The sequence below is a fragment of the Lynx canadensis genome, chromosome F2, assembly GCF_007474595.2.
Source record: "Lynx canadensis isolate LIC74 chromosome F2, mLynCan4.pri.v2, whole genome shotgun sequence".
Taxonomy (NCBI): domain Eukaryota; kingdom Metazoa; phylum Chordata; class Mammalia; order Carnivora; family Felidae; genus Lynx; species Lynx canadensis.
Genome location: NC_044320.2, coordinates 23,294,162 through 23,319,128, shown reverse-complemented (window position 1 = coordinate 23,319,128; position 24,967 = coordinate 23,294,162). Strand labels below are relative to the sequence as shown.

The following is a 24,967-nucleotide window of genomic DNA, read 5'->3' as shown; positions in this document are numbered from 1 at the left end:
TCAGTCTTGTATTTGAGAAGTTCATGTTATAGTGGTTGTGAAGAAGGTTTCGGCAGCCTGTGTACCCTGGCTTACATCCCATTTACCCTACTTACACATCTGTGTGATCTTGGACAGGTTACTTGAATTCCTCTATGCCTACTTTCTCACTCAAAAAAAAAAAATGGACATAATAGTGATGTCTACATCAAGGGTTTTTATGAAGATAAATTAATTAATCCACATAAAGAGCTTAGATCTACATATGCATGAAAGAAACCCTTAATCAATTGTTAGCTATTGTCAGAAGTGAATCCAAAATTGGAAGACAACCCGAAAGATATGTACAATTTTGATTATATAAGTTATTGAGGAGAAAAGTATGAATCAAATTAAAATACAGAAAAATAAATTTTACATCTGACTTCCAATTTAACTAAAGCCACGATCTTCTCTGATATTCTGAAAATTCCTAACACTTACTTCAAACTAAAACCATATGATGAAGAATTCAAGAGGTCTATGGTCTAATTTAGATTCTCAGAAACAGACTTCATGCAACCCGTCCCTCCAAACTTTCTTGGGGTTGGGCACTACTTATGAATCTGTGTTTCCAAACAGCTCCATGTATGCCGTAATTCCAATGACCCAAGAAACAAAATGCACTGACTGACCTGCTGACTTGATATGGTTAGCAGATTTGAGGATCATTTTTTTTTCTTAATTTTTTAAAACATTTTTTATTAAGAGTTGAATAATGCTAAATTTGATTTGATGCACTAATAACCATGGATTTCTTCTTCTCAACATTCTGCCTAGAGAGAAATTTAATAGCTGGAATCAAGAAAGCAATACACGTTCTTTAAATGATAGCAAGAAAACTGAAAATCAAGGAGAGATTGACATTCCTCATACTGACTCTCTTGCAACAAAGCCACATGGAGATTTAACCAACATGCAGGTGAAAGGATTAGTGAAGACAGTCAAACTACTCTACCCCCCTCCCTGGGAAGCTACACTATCCAGCTCGGCCATCTTGATGAGGAAAATAACCTGGCAAATGCCAGAACTTTACTTTGCTTGATGGCCCTAGGGTGAGCATATGTTTTATTTTGCACACTTTATTACTTGTTAAAGAGGCACAGACCTGAAAACAAGTATGGGTTCATATGACAAACATTCTGTACTCTATAGACAGTCTGAAGTGATTAAAGTCTCATTCACCAGTTGTTCTAAAGTGCAATTGTCCTCAACTCAGAAAAACAAAGAAACAGAACCTGCTAAGATCTACCACTTCCCTCCTACTCCAGATCAAAGGAAACTCCACGACAAAAAATAAATATTTGGAAGCAAAATTCAAGAAAAGTCCAAATAAACCAAAATGAGATTAATGTTCCGGAATTTTTTTTTCCCCCAGACCAAGCTGTTAACCCCCTGTTCAAATCAATGTACTGCCATATGTTAAGGGTCTATAAAGCTCATAGAGTTAAATATGTTGAAAACACAAATACAAAGGATGACTTCCTATCTCTAAAATCTGTTCTTCCTGCTTCTAACATGACATATTGTGCAACTCTGATAAAAATATTTACAGAACAGAAATGTAGTGCTCCTAGCTCAGACACAAGACAGCAACTGGTAAGTTAATAGTGAGATTTTTCTATTAACCTTAAAATTTCATTAAAGGCCAAAATAAATTTAATAGCTGGAATCCTGTAGCTCCCTTCTGGGAGTCTTGAATAATGCAGAATAACAGAAAAGGTACACTAATAAGGAAAGGCAACATGTACCTTGTGAGCATTTATAAACTTGGGATAGCTTCAACACTTTCCCGTGGGAAGCACATCTTGACAGGACTCCGACATTTATAACCTGATCTAAGGACTAAGAGCTCCCCCATAAAGATGACGCAAATGCCCTAATGCACAGCACATTAAGCCCTAATGAAACAGCAAAGTCGATGTTTAACAACTTCGGCCTCCATTCAGCGATGGTTTAAATATAAGCATAATAAAGCAGATTACAAAGAAAGAAGCTGTAATTACTTTTTGAAGAACTCAATCTCTTGTCCTATTATGGTCTATATGTGAGCCTCAAAGGCTGAATACAGGTAGTAAAAATTACAGGAAGGGCTTACCAATCACGTTACATCCATTATTTTAAAAAAATTTAGGCGTAACAATTGATAAAACCCAGGTTACATTTAAAAATTAAGAAACTAACATCCCAATCGAGTCAAATAGCTCTAAGCTAGCCATTATATCTTTCCTTGTTTTTCTTGGTAAAGAACTGGCATGCCTTCTGATCTCAGGGCTGGGCATGCTACCTCAACGTACGACATATGACAGGGAGGATCTGAATTCAACACTCAGGGAAGACTGTCCTAGTTTCATGATATGGCCATTTAAGATGGCCTCCATTACCCAACTGGGGCTCTATTATCCAACTGGGGCTCCATTATCCAACATGGGCTCTATCTAACTCTGCAGTATAAAGAAACATTGTTATTTGGTGCTATTTTTAAAGGAATATAGAATTCTTTGGCTTCCTTATTTGTAATAAAATTTACACAGAAGTGAATACTTGTCAGTACGAGTGTGTCTAAACTTCAATTATTCCCACAAATACATGTCAAATAATCTGAACTTGGAACTGGAAATCTTAACATTTGTTTAAATTATTTCTTTTTCCCAATGGTATATCTTATGTTTGCAATTGAGTCAGTTCAAATTATTTAAAATCATCCGTGTCAAACTATAATACAGATCAAAGCCACAGAGTTCTTATGTCCTGTACTTCTGGCTTTTTTTTTTTTTTTTTTGCCTAAAATGTCATAAATCTATCATTAACCACCAACTGTCCTGAATGTTTAAAAAAAAAAAAAAAGGCCAGTTTAATTGAAAAAGATTAATGAATTGGTCATTCGTTACATTTATTATTAGCTTACATTACAGATTTATATAAATAATTCCTGAAATAGAATGATTACTTGTCTGTAACACTCATATTTACCAACATCTTTTTATCAGAATACACACACAGCCATTAACTTACTACAAATGTCTGACAGAACCGTGTTAAAGAAATTCTACAGTCAGCATTTTATCCTGCACAGCTTTTAGTTCCCACACAGTTCCAGAGCCAAGGAAAGAAGGCCCTCAAACGGCATTTCAGCACACAAACCCTTGCGGGTAAAAAGGGGAATTTCAGATGTGCTTTTATTCAGTTTATGCATACAGGGAAGCCGCTCAATATTTATTTCAGCATAAAAGTACTAATAAGTTACTCATCTTCGGACACATTTCTGCATCAACATCTGGCATGTGCAGAGTCCTCAAGATCAGCATTTGGCCTAAAAGTGTATTTAGTGTTCTATTCCTACGCTGAAAAAAGTTAACTCTCTTTAGACTTGCTTCTAAATCCAATCGTTTCTTTGAAATAATCATCTGCTTTTCCCACAGATTGCTTTTTTCTATTTTTAGCCATATTATTTCTCTGGAAAAAAAAAAATTGATCTTAACAAGATTATCTCCCTGGATGCTATTTCCTACCCCTTTCTGTCTTCTTTACTGGGTGCTTCTGCAGCACTTAGTAGACAGCATAGTTTAGGATCAGCTGTTTTATTTCTCCTTCTATTAGTTCAAACTCGGAGAGCTCACACATCTGTTTTATTTCTAACATCACTGCCCAGGAAAAGTGTCCAGCTCATTCTACCCAAACATAAACTTTACTATAAATAACTAAGAACCTAACAAATAACTGTTTGGGGGAAATGGAAGTGTGTTTAAAAATCTGAATTCTTCTAAACCATCGGCCTTTAGTAATCTTCATTTTAGAGCCTTCCTGACAGCCCAGATCAGCTGCCTTCAGAACTTGTCCCCAGAGTGAACAAACTGAAACTCCTGCCGGAAATCCAGGTATTAACATCATATTACTTGCTAATTATAAAACACCAGTTCACATACTGACATTATTCACTTCTAACCCTTTTATCTAAAACACGTATTTGCTTTCCAATCATGGTTTGACAGCAGAGTGTATCTGACATAAGACAGTGAAATGATCTTTAATAAGACAGCAGTTCAAAGCATGCGGCTTTCATGCATAATAACTATGTTGGCTTAATTTGCTGCTCCACAGAAATAATTCTATTTGTGGAAATTCACAAAGTAGGATGGAATTTTTAAGAGAGCTCTACAAAGATGAAACTGGCTTTTTAAGAGTTCTTCCTATCTCCCTTTGAAAGTGATAAGATTGCTGTTCTGACATTTTTAAAGGCTTGGGAAATTTCTCCTCTGATTCTTTTTTACAAGTACTGAAATAAGTTCACTACCTGTTATTTAGAATTCCTTTGCCTGCCTTTCTTAATTGGCACTAGGTCAATAAAGAGGCCTACAGCCAATGTGCTAGAGCTATTGGGTTGATCAAAATGACTGATATTTTAAGGGAATTAGGAGGTCAGATAAGTATGATGTAATTTCATTAGTTCTCTGGTACTTCTTCTGATCATTCCTAAAGAAGGTTAATATTAAACCTAATATGTTTTGAAATCCTCTGGCCGCATAATACAATAAAAAACTACAGATGGTAACAGAAACGAATACACTTTCTCAAGCTGACCATGAGTACTGACTAGGCTAAAATTGCTTAAAATGAAATGAATACATTTCTTTAGCGTCAGTTCTGCCTTTCATTCTATTTGAAATGGTAGATTTTTTTTTTCCATTTCACATATGCCATAAACTAAAGACAGAAGAGTAGATCAAAAAGGTATGCCAGTTTTAATAAAGGCAGAAATCTAAATTACTGCTAAATGCTTTCATAAATTACTATTTTCCTTAAATGCGGAAAGGAATGCTTTATTGGCCTGCACCAAGGTCATTCTGGTGTCCCTACTACTTACAATCACGTTGACTTCTTTATAATCAATGTAAACTTTTATTTCCAAATTTTCATTTGCAATTAGGTTGCTTTTTCTGGAGTATATCTCTGTAACTGTCCATATGACCCAAACCGAGTCCAATTTGACGCCAGGCCGAGTATAAAATTAAATCCTAATGCAAGACACAGGAAAGATCCTCACTGAAGCAAAGACTATAGCAAAAGATTTCTAATCTAAGATTAGAACAAAGTATATACTACTATCACGTGGAACTATAAAGGTGAGTGCCATTTTTGGGAAGACTGTGAAAACACCAAATTACCACGAAATATTTCTAGAAATATGAAGCCTACCTAATCCCGTGAAAAGGCTTTTCCCAACCTAATAGAGATATTGGGACTATTTTCCATGATAAGAGATTAAAGACCCCTCTGAATACACATTTGGATAAAATGGCTATGGAGTGTGTCCATCCTCCCGCTGAATCTAGCAGGCTACCCCTTTGGTTCTGGGAACTTGATTTTACCATGCGTGCAAGAATTCACACTTCATTACCAGTAACCTTTTCTGTATAAAGAGAGAACAACACAAAGCACAAACCTGTACATCATAGGTCCCATTTAGTAAAACAGGCCTTGAAGAATTGATGTCCTGCAGCACACCAGAAAGCACGGAACGGTTGACCTTCTGGAAGTCTTTGGAATGGCTGAACTGCACCATGTTATGAAGGGCCAAGATTTTGCTGTCCAGCTCAGCATCCTGCCTGGTGCGGTTATGCAGTCCTAAGTGATACTTTCGGAAGTGCTTAATCAGATCTGTGGGGTCATTGCCATAGTAACCATATCCACAGATATTGCATTTAAAGTCCTGAAGCTCTGGAGACAGAGGTGCCGGGTCTGGGTTGTCATTTACCAGTAAGTCGGTTTTGGATTTATTCAGTCTTACACCCCCATCTGAAGGCACTTGTGGGTTTTTGGAGGCCACTGAAACTGGGCTTGAGCCTTGACAATTGGCTTGACTACTCTGCGCCTGCCCTGTTTCCTCTGTGGCCTTTGGTGACATCTTATGATCTTCCTTCGTCTCCAATGAGTCCCCTGCTGGGGTGCAGGCCGTATCTTGAGGGTCATCTGCCTCTGCTCGTTGAGGAGACTTCAAGGGCTCACAGACTCCCCCCACAGCTGGAGATGAGAAAGCCAACATATTTCTATCTGTCACCTCATCATGTGGATGCGAGGGAAGGTTTCCTCCTTTACTGGGGCTTTCATAATTGAAGCCAGCCTTCTCACTCAGGCTGGAGCTTTTGGGGCCCTTCTTGCTGCTAGAGGATGAATCTTGGCCATGCAAGCGATGTTCCTCCTTATTATTCAGTTCTGCAGCATCACTCTGATCTGTATTTTCTGACATCTGATCTGCAGAAAATTCTTTGTTCTTTCCAGACACCTTGCTTTCTGTACCTATAGGCTCCAGGGTCTGGCCCTCGCCTTCGCTAACAACGTTTCTCAGAGGGGGGTTCTTTTTCCGGACCATATCTGTAAAAATGCAAGGGAAAAGGAAATGCGAGGTTATTTGAAAGTTGCAGAGATGCAACCTAATATAGAACATTTTACTTATTCTTACTTGAGGCTTTTTTAAGGTGCATACAAAAATCTTCCTCTAGGGAAAAAAAAAAATGTTTGAAAACTAGCAAAAAAAAAAAAAAAAAACCCACCTGAGACTAAGGCAAATATTTACATTTAGAATTATTTTTGTCATAGAGTGGCTCATTTGCTATTTTTAAATGGTTTTATGAATACCAAAATATTTATTGTCATTGATAGCTCTATCTTTCCTATTATTCTTGTTTGCCAATGATATTTTTTGCTCACTTTCTTCAGGTACAGTTGATGCTGTATACATGCTTATTTATAAACCTTATATATTATGTATAATAAATACACATGCTATGTTTATGAAATATATATGCATTTATGTTTACAGAATATATATTACACGTTTATTTATATGCTATGTATATAAACAACATAAATTGGAATTCAATATGGTTACATACTGTGCAACCAAGCTATAAATGTAATTTCAACCAAAATATCCTCATAGTCAAAAGACAGAAACAGCATGTTATAAACAAAGTGAAAACTGCCCTATTACTTTCAGGAATGGAGGGTAACAAATGTCTCATCTCTGTCCTACCGATAAATTTCTTTAAGCCCCAATTGGAGAGCTTGCCTGAAAGTTAGGAGGAAAACCTGGTCCATATCAGAGTGACCAGGTTGGCTTTTACTAGGACTCTATGTAGCATGATGGGGAAGCTAACTAAGTCCTGGATTCTTAGCACAACCAGGTGGAAACAGTACCAATTTCACCCTCAGGAGCACGCTGGAGATGGACTAAAGTAAAATATTAAACTGAATCATATGACGCTGTCATTTTGTAGCTTGGAATGGCCAACTATCAGCACCCTCCCCAAGGTTCACCTTCACATGCTGCCTCAACTGTGCCTTTCAAGTTAATGCCATCAAGGAGAATGGTCAAAATAAGAATACTGTGACAAATTCCCCTACTGGAGTCTAATGAATCAGAACTTCAGTATGAGGAGATAAGAAACAATTTGTGCGGTGTGTCCATAAAAAAATGCAGCAACTAAGGCTAGTCCAGAACCGAGGTTCATGGCTTATGTCCCCTTAATCTCCCAGCCGAAACACTGCAAATGCCGTCAGTTGTCACCCCAAATGTCCCGTAGGAAAATCCACCTGTGACTGATTAATAAGACAAGTCCTCTTTACTAGCTGACTCTGCCACAGGGGCAGATTTAACAGAGTTAGTTACACCATGATTATCCAACATGTCCTGAGAAAATCCAAATTAATAACACGTTTTAGTCATTCTCATCTGTAATTTCTCACAAGTGCTGAGGAGCCACACTGGCTTTGGACATATATGGATGTACCTTCATTTCTGAAGAGCTGGTCAAGCAAATGTGTATAATATGAATCACTGAGCCAAGTTAATGCCCTGGTTGACTATAAAGAATCATTTGCAAGGGGAAAATTCACTTTACAAAAATAATGTCAAAAAATATTAACTGCACTAAAGAAAGTATACTCTTCTTTTTAGTACAACAATAACATGAGCCAACAAATATGCACAGAATCTGTATATGTTCCTCCTGGAACAACAACAACAACAAAAACATTGATAGGATGAAGGGTTGAAGTTTCAAGTACCACTGACGGTCATGAAGCCATGTAAACCTGCCTGGTCAAGTCAGGGAGCAGGGAGTGAGTCTTCACCTTGGTGTCATTATCATTGGGTCCTAAAATAAACTAAGCAAGGTAACCACTGCTTATTAAAAAAAAAAAAAAAAAATGGAATACTGGTCAGCTTATTTTTATTTATCTATTTATTTATCTACTTTAAGATTTTTTTCCCAGTAATCTCCCCATCCAACATGGGGCTCAAACACACGATCTCGAGATCAAGAGTTGCACACTCCACTGACTGAGCCAGCCAGGAACCTCTAACGTATTTATTTTTTAATGTTTGCATGTTCATGTCTTATTGGTTGATGCCAACACTTTAAGAGACCCCTGGTCCTCTGTCAAAAGTGAGAGAATTTGGGAACTTGAACCAACACATGGAAGAGTGGAGGGCAATTTTACTGGTAGTCAACAAAAGGAAAACTAAACATGAAAAAAAAATAATAATAAAAAGGAAGTTTAAGAAACCAGTTATTATTTAAACGAGAATTTGAATTTAAAAAAAATGCTGTTCTTACCATGGCCTAAAGAAAAAGACATCCTGGTTTATAGAGTATCAGCCATTACTACACATACAAATGTAATGATTTGCTATAGCATCTCTTGCCTTTCCCTCCAGAATTTCGTGTTTGTTTTTTCCATTACACATAAAAGTCTTTAGGAACTATTGCAATTTAATCTTTTCTTGGACAAATACTGAACAACCATATCATTTGTATTTTAAGATCATCTTCTTAATGGAAATAAAACCTAACAGTAATGCACCCCAATGAAATAAATAAGGTTACACAGAAAAACAGAAATCTATATGAAAGGCAGGATTCATAAAGAAATGAATATGAAATAACCCAATTCGTTAAGATTTTCTTTCCATTAAAATGAAGAGAAAATGGTTTCTGTCCATATATTAATGTCAAGGTGATTAGAAAAACAGCAACATTTTACAGAGCAAGGAACTAAGATAAAATACTTAACAGTGAATAGATATAAATATGTTAATATGGAAAAATTTCACTTGTTTTGCAAAACAAAAAAAAATTCGACCTTGTTAATTTATTGTTATCATGAAGAAAAGTAATAGGTCATAGTTTAAAAACTACTGAACCAGCACTTACAGTAACTAAGAGAAAAAATGATTTAATTAAATTTTCATCCTTTCAAATTTCAGTTCCCTCTTCCACCAAGAACAGAACTTCGGAACCCATATGACTCACTGACTCCTCATGCTGAACACAGCCCTTAAAAATATACATCACAAATAATGTTAAACTGCTAAAACTTCAAAGAAGTATCAGAAAGGTCATTTGTGTTTTCTTTTTTGTTGTGGGTGGAAGGGGCATGTTCTTTTTAGTTTCTTCAAAAAAAATAATCCTGGTTAATTTAGTTGACTATACTTTGAAGTAGTTATAGAAAAATAATTTTTTACTGGAATTATATCACCATAACTTTTGAGAATGACATATTATGTAAATATAAGCACATTTGCAATACTTCTAAGTGAAAGAAACTCCCCTAACAAGTCATAAGTTAGATATCGTAAGACTATAGCCACCCTCAAGTTATTATCTTTAAGAGACATAACAGATTGCATGATGTTTTACTGCGTGCCAAGAACTTTTCCAGTTAACATTTTCACTTGAAAAAATAGATCACATACTTGTAAAATCATACCCAGCATTGACTTCATAAGGCATGTGGCTTTAGAGTGCTTTCTACAATTATTAATTCTATTAGTCAACTAGCAGGAGGCTAATGCAATTGTCTTAGAAGACGCTCGGAAGACACAGAAGACATTTTGAGAGCTGATCTGTACATCTGCAAAACAAAACAAAAAAATATTTTCCTTCCTAAATGATGTAAATAGGCTTTAATGTATCACACCTAAAATACATTTATATTCCAGCACCGCACGCTGCTTGAAAGATACCTAATAAATGCATGAGCAAACCTTGAGCAAGATCTTCCCTCCCCTAGGTTTTAATAAAGCAGCAGGAGAAGAAGGAGCGTGATATAAAAGATTACAGAAGTCATTTTCACAAAAGACTGTGATGTATGATTTAACCTCTAAAACTCCCAAAGGCTAAGGACCAGAATACTTACCTACGCTGGGGTGGGGATAAATGCTCTTGGTTAGTAAACATGGAGGGGAAATGCTTCTGCAAAAGATATAAAGTGTATCTACTGATATTGTACAGTCACAGCTGAGGACAAGAAGTTGTACCCATTGCCAATGTCTTCCAAACTCATAGTAGCAGTGCACACCAAGTGGCCGAGAAAGGAGTCCTTGCAATGCCATCGAGAACTGAGATCTACGTAAGCCTTCCGAACCAACAGTTACAGAAACATGACACGCTACAACACATGCCATCTTTTTAGCTATTTTTAGTAATCTTTTATTTTTGCTCTTGATATAGAAGTTCATAAAATCATGATGAACCATCATTATAACATCATCTTTATTATCTAAGTGAAATTATTGAGGCAGATATTATAGTAATGGTCATAAAATAATTAGAGAAGAAAGAAAGAAAGAAAGAAAGAAAGAAAGAAAGAAAGAAAGAAAGAAAGAAAAGAAAAGAAAAGAAAAAGAAAAGAAAGAAAAGAAGGAAGGAAGGAAGGAAGGAAGGAAGGAAGGAAGGAAGGAAGGAAGGAAGATAACCATATCAAGGAGTGTTCTGGCAACTTTATTTTAAACCTCTTCATTCAACTATGTAGTAATATCCCTCATACTGACTACCAAAAGTAGTTCAAAATGCCAGTTTACAGTAGGCCTGCTATAAATGACCATTTAGATAATGGGGCTAAAGTGAACTGGATAAGGAGGCACTGAAGAATTTAAGAGCTACAAGACTCAAAAGTGCTAACTCCTCTCTATTTAATTGTGATATTAAAAGCTCACCTATGGGCTAGGGAGTAGGTGAGGTGGAAACGGTGAGCATGCCCACCTTCACATCATTCTCCACCTACGCAAATACACGTACACTCCTCCAACAGCGGATATAACATGAATATATATTTTGTATCAAGATATTTAAGTGGGTTAAAACATGTTTAGCTTCCTAAAAATGTACTATTTGTAGTTTCATCTCTGAGATATAAGACATTCCATTTGCAAAAATCCCTATTTCTATTATTAATTATTTCCTCCTAAATTAAAACAAATCTAAAGGCTTTCTTTGTATTTTTTTAAAAAAATTGTTTTAAATGTTTACTCATTTTTGAGAGATAGAGACAGAGCGCAAGCAGGGGTAGGGCAGAGAGAGTGGGAGACACAGAATCTGAAGCAGTCTCCAGGCTCTGAGTTGTCAGCACAGAGCCCAACGTGGGGCTCGAACTCACAAACCGCGAGATCATGACCTGAGTCGAAGTCAGACACTTAACTGACTGAGCCAGCCAGGCACCCCTTTGTATTTTTTATGAAAAAGAAAATTATTATAAGAAACAATAGGATACTGTACTGTTCCTATGTTATAGTATCAGTGGAAATAATCAGCATTAGAGCTTAAAATATAATTCTGATAACTATCTTATCTCACAATTAAAATTCTTAAATATATAAGAAAAAAATCATTTTTCTATAGAAGACTGTGACTCATGTTCTCAAAATGGCATCTTCACAGCAAAAGGAATCTGAGTTTTCTATTATTCCTAGATAATTTGAATTAACCATTAATGATTTAGCTTTATTTCATATATATATGTGTGTATATATTTTTGTTTATATATGTGCATATAGAGAGAATTCTTTGAATTATATTTTTTTCACACATACATTTATGAAATACTTGTTCCAAATAGCCTTGCAACAGGTAATCAAATGAATTATTCAGTCAAAGAAATCCACTACTGCAGTAATTTAAAAAGAGAGCTAACACATCCATCCAATACAGATTAAAACAAGAATTTATTTCCATTAGATGAGAAACTCCTTGAAGGTAAGAGATATAAATTCCTATGCTATTTGTAGCATCTTGACCCTAAACAAAGGAAGGAAGAACGTCCAATTATATGTCCAGTTTCTGAAGTAGATTCGAATCACCGGCTGATGTAATCAAGGGCAGGCCCCTTCACTTCTCTGAGCCTCTGTTCTTACTCATATGAGGGAATTACAATATATGATTGCTAAACTTTGTGCCTCTAAGATTCTATAATGGTTCTGGTTAGTGGCTTAGGCACTGTATTATTACCTTAGAAAAACTCTACCCAATTTCCCTGAAAGACTACAAAATATGAAACCATCAATAATTAAGGATGTCATAAATACCACTGAGGTCTACCATTCACTCAGTTATTCATTTCCTCCAATATTCATGCATTCAATAAATGTATGTCCAGCCTAAGTATGTACTAAACATCCAGCAAGATGACTATAATTTTACTATTATTCATGTTAGAGAGAAGGATATCTTTAAAAAGAAAAGGAAAATATTATAAGAAATCCTTATTTCTCAAGAAAAATTAAAGCCTTTGAGTATCTCTTCAAATACCATTTCAACTGAGTGCACTTCCAATTGATTAATTCCTTGGATGGATGGATGGATGGATGGATGGATGGATGGATGGATAACACCTCAACAAGGCTAAAAAGTTAGAGTACCGAGTCTATATAATTTAACCTCAGTCTCAAATCCTGCTGAGTATGATTCTTATTATAAGTAGCAGTTCTTGTCATCATAACATATAATACCAGATGACATTTTCTTATTGTTTTTCCAGATAATAAAACTTTCAAGTGTTCAAAATCAAAGCTAACACAAAAGGAAAGACGTGATAGTCTTCTCCTTAATATATGCTTCTTCCATGCTTGTTTGGATCAACAACCTAGGAGTACTGGGTTATTAATTACACATTTCATGTAGCTTTTATTAAAAAAAATTAAAAAGAAAGAAAAAAAGCAAATTGTTTCTTTTGATCAAAAGTTTCCCACAAAGAATTTAAAGAATTAAGCAAGTGATAGCAAAATAAAAGGAAGGTCAAGTTTGGGGCCTATAGCAAACTAGATAGCTTCCATATGAACGACATATAAAGTTCAGTTTTTAAAGAACATATGTGTTTGCTCATTGGTTTAAAAAAAAACACAAAACCTTGAATCCTGTCTACTCCATATATACAGATCAAAATCAGATTGCTTAAGTGAACTATAAAATGCAAGAGAACACTGTTTATCCAAATCATAAACCCAAGAATTGCTGAAGGAGTTTAAATGTTTTCTATTTCTTCAGATTCTAGGGCAATACTTCAATGGTAGATTGCTCTTTTTTATAAACTGCTTCAATCTTCATAAACCCAATGTCAGATCCTGTTCTTTGCTATCCATGTCTATTTAACCTGCTCTCTCTGAATTGATTGTTCCTGAATCTTTAAAGGTATTTTCAGATATCTTGAATCCTGCTGAGATTTAAATGTCATCACCTTCAAACAACTCCCATCAAATAAATCTCTTATTAATTCACATGAAATTAATCCAAAAGGATCACTTCTATTAACATATGCTTGGGAGCACAAAGCCCATTAATAGTCATCTGGACACTCGAACCAACCCAAGACTCTCTGAGATAAAATGCACATTATTTAGATATCCTCTTTCAAAGAGTTTTGATGTTAGCCCAAACACATTTTATTAGGCTTTTATTTCATTGAGCTATGCTCTTTATATTTTAAATATCTCATTTCAAATGTACTAGTCTAGGTAAAAGGAGATAGTCTGGTAAGTAAGTAATAAGGTCAGATTTGCCAAAATGAGTTTCCAAATATCCATATACATCTTGGGGAAAGGATTTCATTAACCATTTTACTTTTATAAGAAAATTACAAAACATTTTTTTTTTGCTTTTAAAACTTATATGCCAGAAGTCTAATTGAAACTGTAATGTATGTGAAAAAATGAAGCATGCACCTATTTCACTAAAAAGAGTAACTAAAATAAAGCATGAGTTATCAAAAGGAAAGGGGAATTGATTATTTTTGCTTTCATAACAGGTGAGAGGCAAATGTATTAAAAATTCTGCTTTGAATAAGATCACAATTTCACTAAGCAAATTAAGAAACATTATCATTTCTCTCCTCACACATATGTCATTTTTCCTTTTGTTTTCTTTTCTCTCAAAGGAAAAAAAAACAATTAAAATTATATACAATGGTAACTGTTGGTTCCAACAGTCCAATCTGACTTTGCATGTGTGCATGGGGCAGGTGTAACTTCATCCTTCTTTGTTAAACTTAGAACATTTCACCTGGTTGATGGGCAAAAAGCCAAACACAGCACATAAGTTCAAAAAGAATAGCTCGTGGAAAAGTATAAATGCATTTATCTCGGTGGTTATGATATGAATTAACATTTTATTTGTATGTAAATGAGATTTCCATTGATAACAAAAATAATGAATGTCAAGATTTGTAGGAATGCCTTTGACTTTCTTCCCTACATTTGCTGAAGAACATGTTTGTATATTAAGGGTAGTTTAATTTTAATATATCGGTGTTGCTTTGTCTATTTTCCAACCTGTTATTCAATAGAAAAGAAAATCTCAATTATTAACTCAATCCAGCAGTATAACTGGCTAACATCTGTCTCAGTTCTCCCATAAGAAATCTGTGTCAATCATTACAAATCCATTTGGTAAATTAATATGCATATACAGTACAGTGAGTTTAATGAATGCACGCCATTAAGATTCAGTAAGAAAGCTCACTGTCTTCACGGCATAGATAAGCCGAGTGTATTAGGCAAAGTTTTTGTTGTTTTTTTAAGAGTGCCATACTAGATCCAAGATTAAAACAAATATCATGAAGGCATATTGAGAACTTGTACTAGTAACATATACGTAAAGAGAGAAAACATATATGTGTGTTAAATATAAACTTAACACAATGTAATATTCAACATATATGTTATATATAACATGTGTGTTAAATATGTATGTTAAAAAGCCAAAGTGAAGGGAAGTAAGTTTGCACCAGGAAGCCAGTAACTTGGAAACCACTCTGCTCATCTCTAAGGTACCTCAGGAAGCAGCGCAAAAGGCCTCACCTATCTGAGGACCAGTAGTCCAATGAGTCAACAGGAATGGCCAATGGGTAAGGCACAAATACTATGAGGAATCAGCAGCAAATACACACGGGCAATGAAAGGGAATTAGAAGTAAGTTCAGAGTACAACTGTGCATATAAGTTCCAAAAGGCCAGGGATCTTTGTTCTATATGTATTTTTTTTTTATTATTTATTTTTGGGACAGAGAGACAGAGCATGAACGGGGGAGGGGCAGAGAGAGAGGGAGACGCAGAATCGGAAACAGGCTCCAGGCTCTGAGCCATCAGCCCAGAGCCTGACGCGGGGCTCGAACTCACGGACCGCGAGATCGTGGGTTCTATATGTATTTTTAAAGGTCCATTTAAATTAATACACATTACCGACGGATGTCTTTTACAATGTATAACGCATACGCACTAATGATATTAAATCTGGTTAAATACCATCCCAGTCCATGCTGACTGCTTAACATAACCAACTTGGCATCATTTTCCCTTCTGATAAAAACATATTATATTCACACACACACACTGGAATTGTTTTTCTCGTTTGTTAAGTATATTGAATGTTTCCAAAGAAAACTGATTTTTAAACATTTTTAATTGAGAGCAACTTCTGATAGAATAGACTAAACCACTTTTTCCTGACTCCTAGAATGAGAAAAGTTTATGTATGAAAGAAGGAGGAAGTACACACAGATTCCCTCCATAATTGGGATAGGTAACAGGCTTAGAAACTTTCACCTTTTTGAATAAACCATTATTTTAGGACATTCTGCCTATGCTCATCCCAAGTTTAGCTGGGCTCTGTCTAGGATTTTATTATGGTCAGTGTTTAAGCACAAATGATAAGAAATTCAAAAACTTCCCCTACATTCTTCCCATGATATTAGTTGCAAGCAAAGAAATGAATTTTGCAATTCATTTCTTGATCAAGTGAATTTTAGTGGAAACTGTATACATTATATACCGTCTTCGGAGATCCACATTGTACATTAGCAATTACAGGTCCAAAAAGTCCTAGAGGTTGTGGAGTGGTGGAATCTGTTCAATTTGGATTGGAATTTCCCAGTCTTATTTGGCTTTATGTCACATAATGCCGTTTACCAACAAAACAAATGGACACAACACAGTGGGAGATGCTAATCTAGATGGTAATTTTCTTCCTTGAAAATTACTGATTTAAAAACATATATAATCTTTTTAAACAAAACAGTATTTCTTCATTAACTTGGCAAGAAAACTAAGATGCTTTGATCTGAAGTGGATCATTTTGAAGGGTTTGTTTTTGTTTCTTTTTTTTTTTTTTTCTTTTTTCCCCAGCATGGTTAACAACATTAAAAGAAGATCAGGATCCACTATCATGAAAGATTTAGAATCAGTATTTTATAAGATTGTGTACTGGCAGAGGATTACAGCCGTGATAGAACACTAAGTGAAGAAAGGCAGAAGATAAGCATCTATGTATAATATTATCTCAGATGTCCAAATTATACATGTATCAAAACAGATGAGTATAAACCCAAGGTTATCTCTAAGCTGAATAGCTTATACAGATATCACTGCATAAAGAAGTCCTATTTTTTTTTTTGTTATTACTTGTAATGTTCACTAAAGCAATCCATTCAAAACACTACCACCTTGTATACTAGATTTGAGTCATTCATTTATAATCACTTACATTTTATTTGAACCAAATTTGTTCAGGAACCAAAATATGGCAAAGGGTTTAGTGGAATATGGCATGAAGAAAGGGGTTAGAGAGAGACCCAGGACTGCACTGAGGGACCTATAGTTCATACAGTTACAATTAGTAGTTCTCAATGGCTTACTGATACCTGAGAGACTGTGTCTAGACAAAGTCTTCCTCTCTGGTTATTAATAAATCCCAATCCTCCCAACTTAGCTCAGTCTCCACCTGCAGATTCAGGTGTACCCATAATAAAGGGTGGAAAGTCAAAGCCCAGACCGCCGTCGGTAAGCACGTATCCAGTGTGGACCTGCTCTATGACTGCATCATTTTATGGTATAGCTTAATATTAGTCTGGTTCATGGTTTTAGGTGGTGTAGAAGAAGAGGAATGAAGTATATAGAGCCTTCCTATCTCACTCTTACAAATCCCCGGCTCTAGCTTTATGGGCTTTAGGATTTTGTTTTATTGTTATTGCATCCCCCCACCTGCAAACATTAAAACAAAAGATTAAAAACTAATTAAAATATAAAAATAGGCTAGGTAGATGTTGAAGTAAATCTGAAACAGGGAATTAATTATAAGTTAATTTCAAATACAAAGCTAACATGGTGGTGAGGTCATACTGAGGTCTAAATCTGAGAGGGTGACCACATATCCAGGTTACTCCTGGGCCTCACAACTCCTATTATTACACAGTCACCAAGAAAGAACAGATATATGTGTAGGGCTGTGAAATTAGGGCAAAAATTAGCTCACTCATTAAATATTTTGTATAGGTAATCTAGTCTATCTTCAAATCCAAGTTCAATATAAACTCAAGAGTCCATCTAAACACACACACACACACACACACACACACACACACACACACACCTTTAGAAAAGATTTTCACTACCTGTACCCCAATTAGTAATTTCTTTTCTCTATCAATCTTGTTGTGGACACCTGTCACAACAGAGTAGAGGGAAAAAAAATGCGCACACACACACACACACATATGTATACATATGTGTGTCTGTGTGTTTTACAATAGTTTCTTCAAAATTTAATTGAATGTTGAAAGGAATCAAAAGTCAGAGTAGATCTTTTTTTAAGGCTCACAATCATGAGTGTTTATGTATGTTATAACCTGAATTTTTAATGACTAACAAAAATGTATTATGTTATTGTTACTAAGAACCAGGTACTGTTCCAAGACTATATATTACCTTATTTGACTTTCATTTTTATTAACAATTTGTTAAGTAAGATAATATTGTTCTCACATTTTACAGATGAAGCAACTAGGATTTAGAAAAGTCAAATCACTTGCTCAGGTCAAAGACCTAGACGTGAAGAGCTAGGTCTGAAAAAGCCAGAAGCCTTGCTAGACCACTTGGTTTCTCATTACATTTCTCAACAACTCTTTAGTGTTTTTACGAACAATAGTTAACCAATGCGTTTGTAAATACAAATGTGATAGCACTTTAAGAGACTTACCAGAGAATACAATTTAAATACCATTTTATAAAGATGGCAATCAAATGTACTTGACTGGTTCTGTAGTTGTGTCAAGTGAATATACAATCTTCAGCATATAAATATAAAATACAAAATATAAATATAAAATATATTTTCAGCATATAAATATAAAATACAAAATATAAATATAAAAATACAGCAACCTTCCTGGACTAGTAGGTTGTCCTGACTTTTGGATCTGCTTCATCACAACTAGTACATGACTAAAGGTAACAAATTATGCCGAGTCCAAATGGATTCACTTCTGCAAAGCCCTCTACAGTTCCCCCAAGCAAAAGTGAGTCTTTTCCACTACCATCGATGGCAATTTATATGTATCTCCTCTTGAGATACATTCCACATCACACTGTAACTATGTATTTATGTTTTCAGCTACCCCACTAGGCTATGAAGTCCTCCAGATGAGAGAATATCTTTATTAACATTATTGTTAGTTAAAAAGATTAATATTTATCCATTCATATATGTGATTATTTTAATCAAAACATTGATACATAATTCATGTATTTAAATATCTATTATCATCAATTCTCAAGCTCGTCCTAAAGGCAACACATCTATGGCCATAACACATTTCCATCATTAAAAATGGCACAGTATGATAATGATTATTGGAGAGAAAAAAAGTAGCATATTGGAGCAAGGGACATATGAGTTTTTCAAAAGCCAAGTGATACTAATATGGCTCTCCCCACTGAGACTTGCCTACTACAGAGTAAGCACTCACAAAAGTTCCAATGGATAGATGCCATGTTAGCATACTTAGAAATTTCTGCATACTCCTTATCTCATCAGGAAGGCCAGAATCTAAGTAAAACAAGCTTATGAGAATAAAAGCTAGAATAATGCTCAAGTTATATTATCAACCTAATTAATAACAAACCAAATCAAGACATACAAGGACTCAAGGCATTCATCTGGTCTTTCTTTAAGCTAAAAAAAGACCGACAGGTCATAGGTTTGGATCCATGACAATGGATCTATGGTCATACAGCAACAAATGCATAGGTGGTGAGAAATAAGAATTAACCTAATTTTTTAAAACTGTGACTCAGAATTATTTTGACTTGATTTAGGTTCTATATAAGTCTATATAACCTTACACACAATTTGTGGACTGAATTACATACAGGAAGGTTCACTAAAAAATAAGTGCACTCCATGTAGTATTAATTCCATAATAATGTTTCTGTAATCAGTAAATGAATTTTTATAAGTTCATATACCTGCATGATTATTTATAATCTGTACATGAATGTCACATGATATTTAAATATTTATTAAGTATATAATAATACAGGTATCCTCTGTTCCCCCAAAATTTGCATTATACCACTTTGTTTTTAGGAAAGACCTACATTACTATGCGTTTTTTGCTAACCGAAAGAAATCAGGGCCACCTGGGTGGCTCAGTCGGCTAAGCATCAGGCTTTTGACTCGGGCTCAGGTCATGAGTTCGAGCCCTGCATCGGGCTCTCTGCTGTCAGCACAGAGCCTGCTTTGGATCCTCTGTCCCCCTCTCTCTGCCCCTCCCCCGCCTGCTCACGCGCTCTCTCTCTCTCTCTCTCTCTCTCTCTCAAAAATAAACAAACATGGGGCGCCTGGGTGGCGCAGTCAGTTAAGCGTCCGACTTCAGCCAGGTCACGATCTTGCGGTCCGTGAGTTTGAGCCCCGCGTCGGGCTCTGGGCTGATGGCTCAGAACCTGGAGCCTGTTTCCGATTCTGTGTCTCTCACTCTCTCTGCCCCTCCCCGCCCCTCCCCCATTCATGCTCTGTCTCTCTCTGTCCCAAAAAATAAATAAACGTTGAAAAAAAAAAAATAAACAAACATTAAAAAAAAGAATAATAAAAGAATAGGCTAAGATATAAAAGAATACAGAAAAGTCCCAAACATTTGGATCAGACTCCTAGCAACTTAAAGCAAAATCAAACCAGAAGTTCAATTTAAAAGTTCAGGTCACACACAAAAAAATAAAAATAAAAATAAAAAATAAAAGTTCAATTCACAAGAATGCTCACAGTATCATCATTCGAAATATCAAAACTGGAAACCACCCAAATGTACCTCAATAAATATACATATAAAATATACATATACATATACATATACATATACATATACATATACATATAAATATAAACATAACATAAATGTGTGTATGTATACATATATACTTGTGGTATATGACTGACTATACAATGGAATGCATGGTCATACAACAGAATAAAAATAAACTATGTACAACAACATGAATGAATCTGGCATACATGATGTTGAGTATGAGACGCCAGACACAAGAGAATGCGTGCTTTTAATGCATAGGAGTGCTATACTCTAATGCATGTAAAGTTCAAAAACAAGCAAAGCCAGTCTGAAGTGTCAGGATCAGACAGGAGAATGATTAACTCCTGGGGGAAGGAAGAGAACAGAGAACAGGAAGAGGCACAAAGGTACTGGCAAAGGGGGCTTGTAGAGTACTGGCAACTTCCACTTCCCGACATGAGTTACACAGAGCATTTATTTTGTAATACATACAAAATAAAAAGAACTATAGACATGAGTTGTGCATATTGCAGCTAAAAAAGTTAGTGTATGTGTGCACCCATGTGTGATTTTTCAAGGAAACAGCAGGGGCTCTGCAGGAACCACGGGGTAAGAGATTGAGAAGAAATCTTTCAGCTGCTCGAGTCTGATGGGCAACGCAAGCAGAGGTGGAAGACTGTCCTTGATTACTCAGGCCAGGCTGCGGGACACAAAGAACCAAGCGTGCTGAAGGAGGTAACAACGTGGCAGAAGAAAGAATAAGAGTAATGGCAAGAGAAGAAAAGAAGTTCTGGAAAAGAGAAATCTGAGAGGGTGAAAGCTTTCTAAAAAGAGATCAGAGGCAATAATGAGCAAAAAGCAAGAGCCACCCTAGGAAAGGAGAAGGTAAGAGACAAGAAGGTAGAAGAGAGGAGAACTCTGTCACTGATTCTGTGGTGGTGGGACAAAGGCGCAAAGCAGACACCCATCCGCGGTTACCAAATGGATCATGAGGATACACTGTACCACGTACACCACAATCTGAGTAAAGGCAGAAGGGAACTAACAGTTTTTGAGCACCTGCCACATACAAGCCATTTGCTATTAGGCCCACATACTTGTCTCTTTAGCCCTGGCTGAAACCCTGCAAGGAATTCATAAGCTTTATTTTACAAATGAGAAAACTAAAACTGAAAAGGGATTAATGTAACCTGCTTACCTTAGAACACTGAATGAAACAGATGATAAACGGCCCATAAAACAACACTATGGCTTTTTCCTAAATGCTGAGTATCTTTATAAGGCTGAATAAATGCCATGTTTAAATGAAGTGTGGCTGATTGTACCCTCATCTACAGTATTGTTCTCAGCCTACAAAATAAAGGACTCCGTCTCACAGACCAAGTAACGATGGTGTTGCTCATCTGGCATAAAGAAGGTAAGTTAGTAGGTAAAATTCTATCCGTTTTAAACCTTCCACCTGGTTAATATTTCCTTGAGACTTTGGCTTCTATTATCACGTGGCTTCTAAAAATGAATGAACAAGCAGCACACAAACATCACCGGGGATGCTTGAAAACATTACTTCTTAAAACCACCTCACATGGCATTTGGAATTTGTTTTGTAGGCACAAGCAGACAGAAACTACAATCACACTTGACCCTACAGAAATCATTCCAGGTTTGTAAGATAGGTTGATTTAACACTGTTCCCCGGAGTTCCTTCCTCAAAGAGAACCACGAAGTCCCAGAGCACCTGAACAAGCTTCAGGACCTTTGGCTTAAGGAGAATTGGAACTGGTTGGCTTGCCCGCCTCTCCCGATGATGTATGCGTTCTGGACGTCAAAGCACGAATGCTGTATACATTCAATGGCCGACTCCAGGAAACAAGCACACGCATGGATGGGAAAAGGTGTTTGTAAAAGGAGCAAGCAGCACAATACCCAGAAGACAGGGACACTGTGCAGTATTGTTTAAAATTAACCCCTTCCTTTATTCTTTGGAACTTTTGGTTTTGCAGCATTTCGTAACAGTTTTACTGAGTTTTTCCAAACCAGGTCACTGAAGAGTTCACCTGAACAAACAAAATTGGTACCTGGCAATATTATTACCATCATCATACCTGCAAATAATGCCTTCTTTATTTAGCCCACAGATCAGGGTGCTATTCAAGAAATAAAATGTTATTACGAAAATGACTTCATGAAAAAGTGAACGTATCACAGGAGGAACACACAGTACTTTAAATCTGCTTGTAACATTAAGAATGCCCCCGTTTTAGGGGCATCTGGGTGGCTCAGTCAGTAGAGCGTCTGACTTCGGCTCAGGTCATGATCTCACGGTTTCTGAGTTCAAGCCCCGCATCGGGCTCTGTGCTGACAGCTCAGAGTCTGGAGCCTGCTTCGGATTCTCTGTCTCCCTCTCTCTCTGCCCCTTCCCCACTTGTGCTCTGTCTCTCAAAAATAAATAAAAACATTTAAAAAATAAAAAAGAATGCCCCATTTAATGTTGAAATACAACAAATTACATGAAAAGTGAGACATAATAGAAGTCGCTAAGAAAACTGTAGCCTATTGTTTACCATATTCTGTTGGAGCAAAAAAACATTGTTGATGGTCCCAAAATATGCTTTCTTGACTTATGGAAATAAACATGGAATTCTCCTTCACAAAATGTCATCAATATGGTCCAAATGAGCTAAGAGTTGGCATCTCTGGAATGTAATGCCACATTACAGTATACGCAAGGTGAGAAAAACTACATGAAGTACTTCGAATAGTGTTAGTTAAAAGACAGCAGAATTCAAGAATAGTTTCTCATGACCAAGAACACTGCTTGAAAAAGAACTGCTTTAGGGGTGCCTGGGTGGCTCAGCTGATTAAGCATATGACTCTCGATTTCAGCTCAGGTCATGATTTCACGGTTTGTGAGTTTGAGCCCCATGTCCGGCTCTGCACTGACCTCGTGAAGCTTGCTTGAGATTCTCTCTCTCTCTCTCTCTCTCTCTCTCTCTCTCTCTCTCTCTCTCTCCCCCTCCCTTCCTCCCTCTGTCTCTGCCCCTATCCCACTCACTCTCTCTCAAAAATAAGTAAACATTAAGAAAAAAGAAAAAGAACTGCTTTAGTGTTCGATTCAATAACTTAAATAAAGTTGGTGATGTTGACGTGTCCCATATCCCCTTGTGGACCCTTCACTTCATCCTCATCAGAAAAATGGCAAGTGATTACCCAAGCAAGCTGCTATCAGAATGTTTTTCCAGAAATCAAAGTCAAGTGTGTATCTGTTGGCATCAGTACCCATTTAGCACTGAATTCTATCTTTCTGTACAACTATCACAAAACTGACCACACGCTATGACAACTAATACTTACAATTAAGAATAAATTACAGTGGACCCCCTTTACTCTCAGGAGATATGTTTTAAGACCCCCCAACTGGTGTCTGAAACCTACGTATACTATGTTTTTTTTCCTATATAGATCTATCTATCTATGCTTATGATAAAGTTAATTTATAAATTAGGCACCATAACAGAGTAACAATAACTAAGGATAAAACAGAACAATTATAACAATGTACCCTAATAAAAGTTACGTGAATGTGGTCACTCTCTCAAAACATCTTACTGTCTTGTACTCACCCTTCTTGTGACGACGTGAGATGATAAAACGCCTAGGTGAGCGGATCCAGTGAGGGGAATGATGCAGGCGCTGTGATGTAGCATTAAGTTACTACTGACCTCCCGACACTATGTCAGAGGGGGATCAATCATCTGTATCCAGACCTCAGTGGATGTGGGTAATGAACCACGGAAAGTGAAACCACAGATAAGGGGGGCGGGGGCACTGTAACATCACATTTATACATTCAACTGTATATTATTTTGCGGGCATCAAGCAAGGTGCTGAGGACACACCTGTGAAGAAGGTAAACAGCAAACCCTCCCTCAGTGAGTTTCCAGTCTAACCAGAGAAAAGAAACACAGGACACAGAGGCACCTGATCTAGATTTGGTATAAGAAAGGATTCTGGGGGAAATGACTATAAACTGAAAGAGAGCAAAAGCTGGCCAGGTGAAGAGGGAGGATTGAGTAATTCAGTGATTCACTGATTCTGCAAGTGAAAGAGTTCATTCTCTTGCAAGAGAGAATGTGGCTTCTTTTTTTTTTTTAAGTTTATTGTGAGAGAGAGAGAGAGAGAGAGTGAGCGCACACAAGTGGGGGAGGGGCAGAGAGAGAGGGAGAGAGAATCCCAAGCAGGCTCCTCACTGTCAGCAGGAAAAAGGATGTGAGGCTTGAACCCATGAACCATGAGACCTGAGCCGAAACCAAGAGTCTGGTGCTCAACCAGCCGAGCCCCTGGGCTCACCCAGGCACCCCATGAGACAATGTGGCTTCTTAACGAAACTGAAACAGGTTCAGTGGTGTTAGCAATTTCAGGGGTGTTGGGTTAAAATCACCAACTCTCTGAAACAAAGGATTAAAGCATAAATTTTGTGAAAGATTCCTTATTTTTCTGAAAATATTATACAATTCATTTATCATAATGTTCAAAAAACTTTATGTAAACTCTACATACAAACT

General features: G+C 36.5%; 1 protein-coding gene across 3 annotated transcripts in view; it reads right to left on the bottom strand.

The window, feature by feature from the left end:
- TRPS1 (transcriptional repressor GATA binding 1) overlaps window positions 1-24,967 on the bottom strand; it is a 258,443-nt gene that overhangs the window by 203,697 nt on the left and 29,779 nt on the right. The window contains exons 2-3 of one of the 3 annotated variants that reach the window (XM_030303780.1): window positions 9,776-9,933; window positions 5,462-6,390 (exon numbers count right to left, since the gene is read on the bottom strand). In XM_030303780.1, the coding sequence (XP_030159640.1) occupies window positions 5,462-6,390; window positions 9,776-9,812 (966 nt within the window). In that variant the 5' untranslated portion in view covers window positions 9,813-9,933. The remainder of the gene's footprint in view (window positions 1-5,461; window positions 6,391-9,775; window positions 9,934-24,967) is intronic. The other 2 variants (XM_030303782.1, XM_030303784.2) reach the window with 2 other exon arrangements.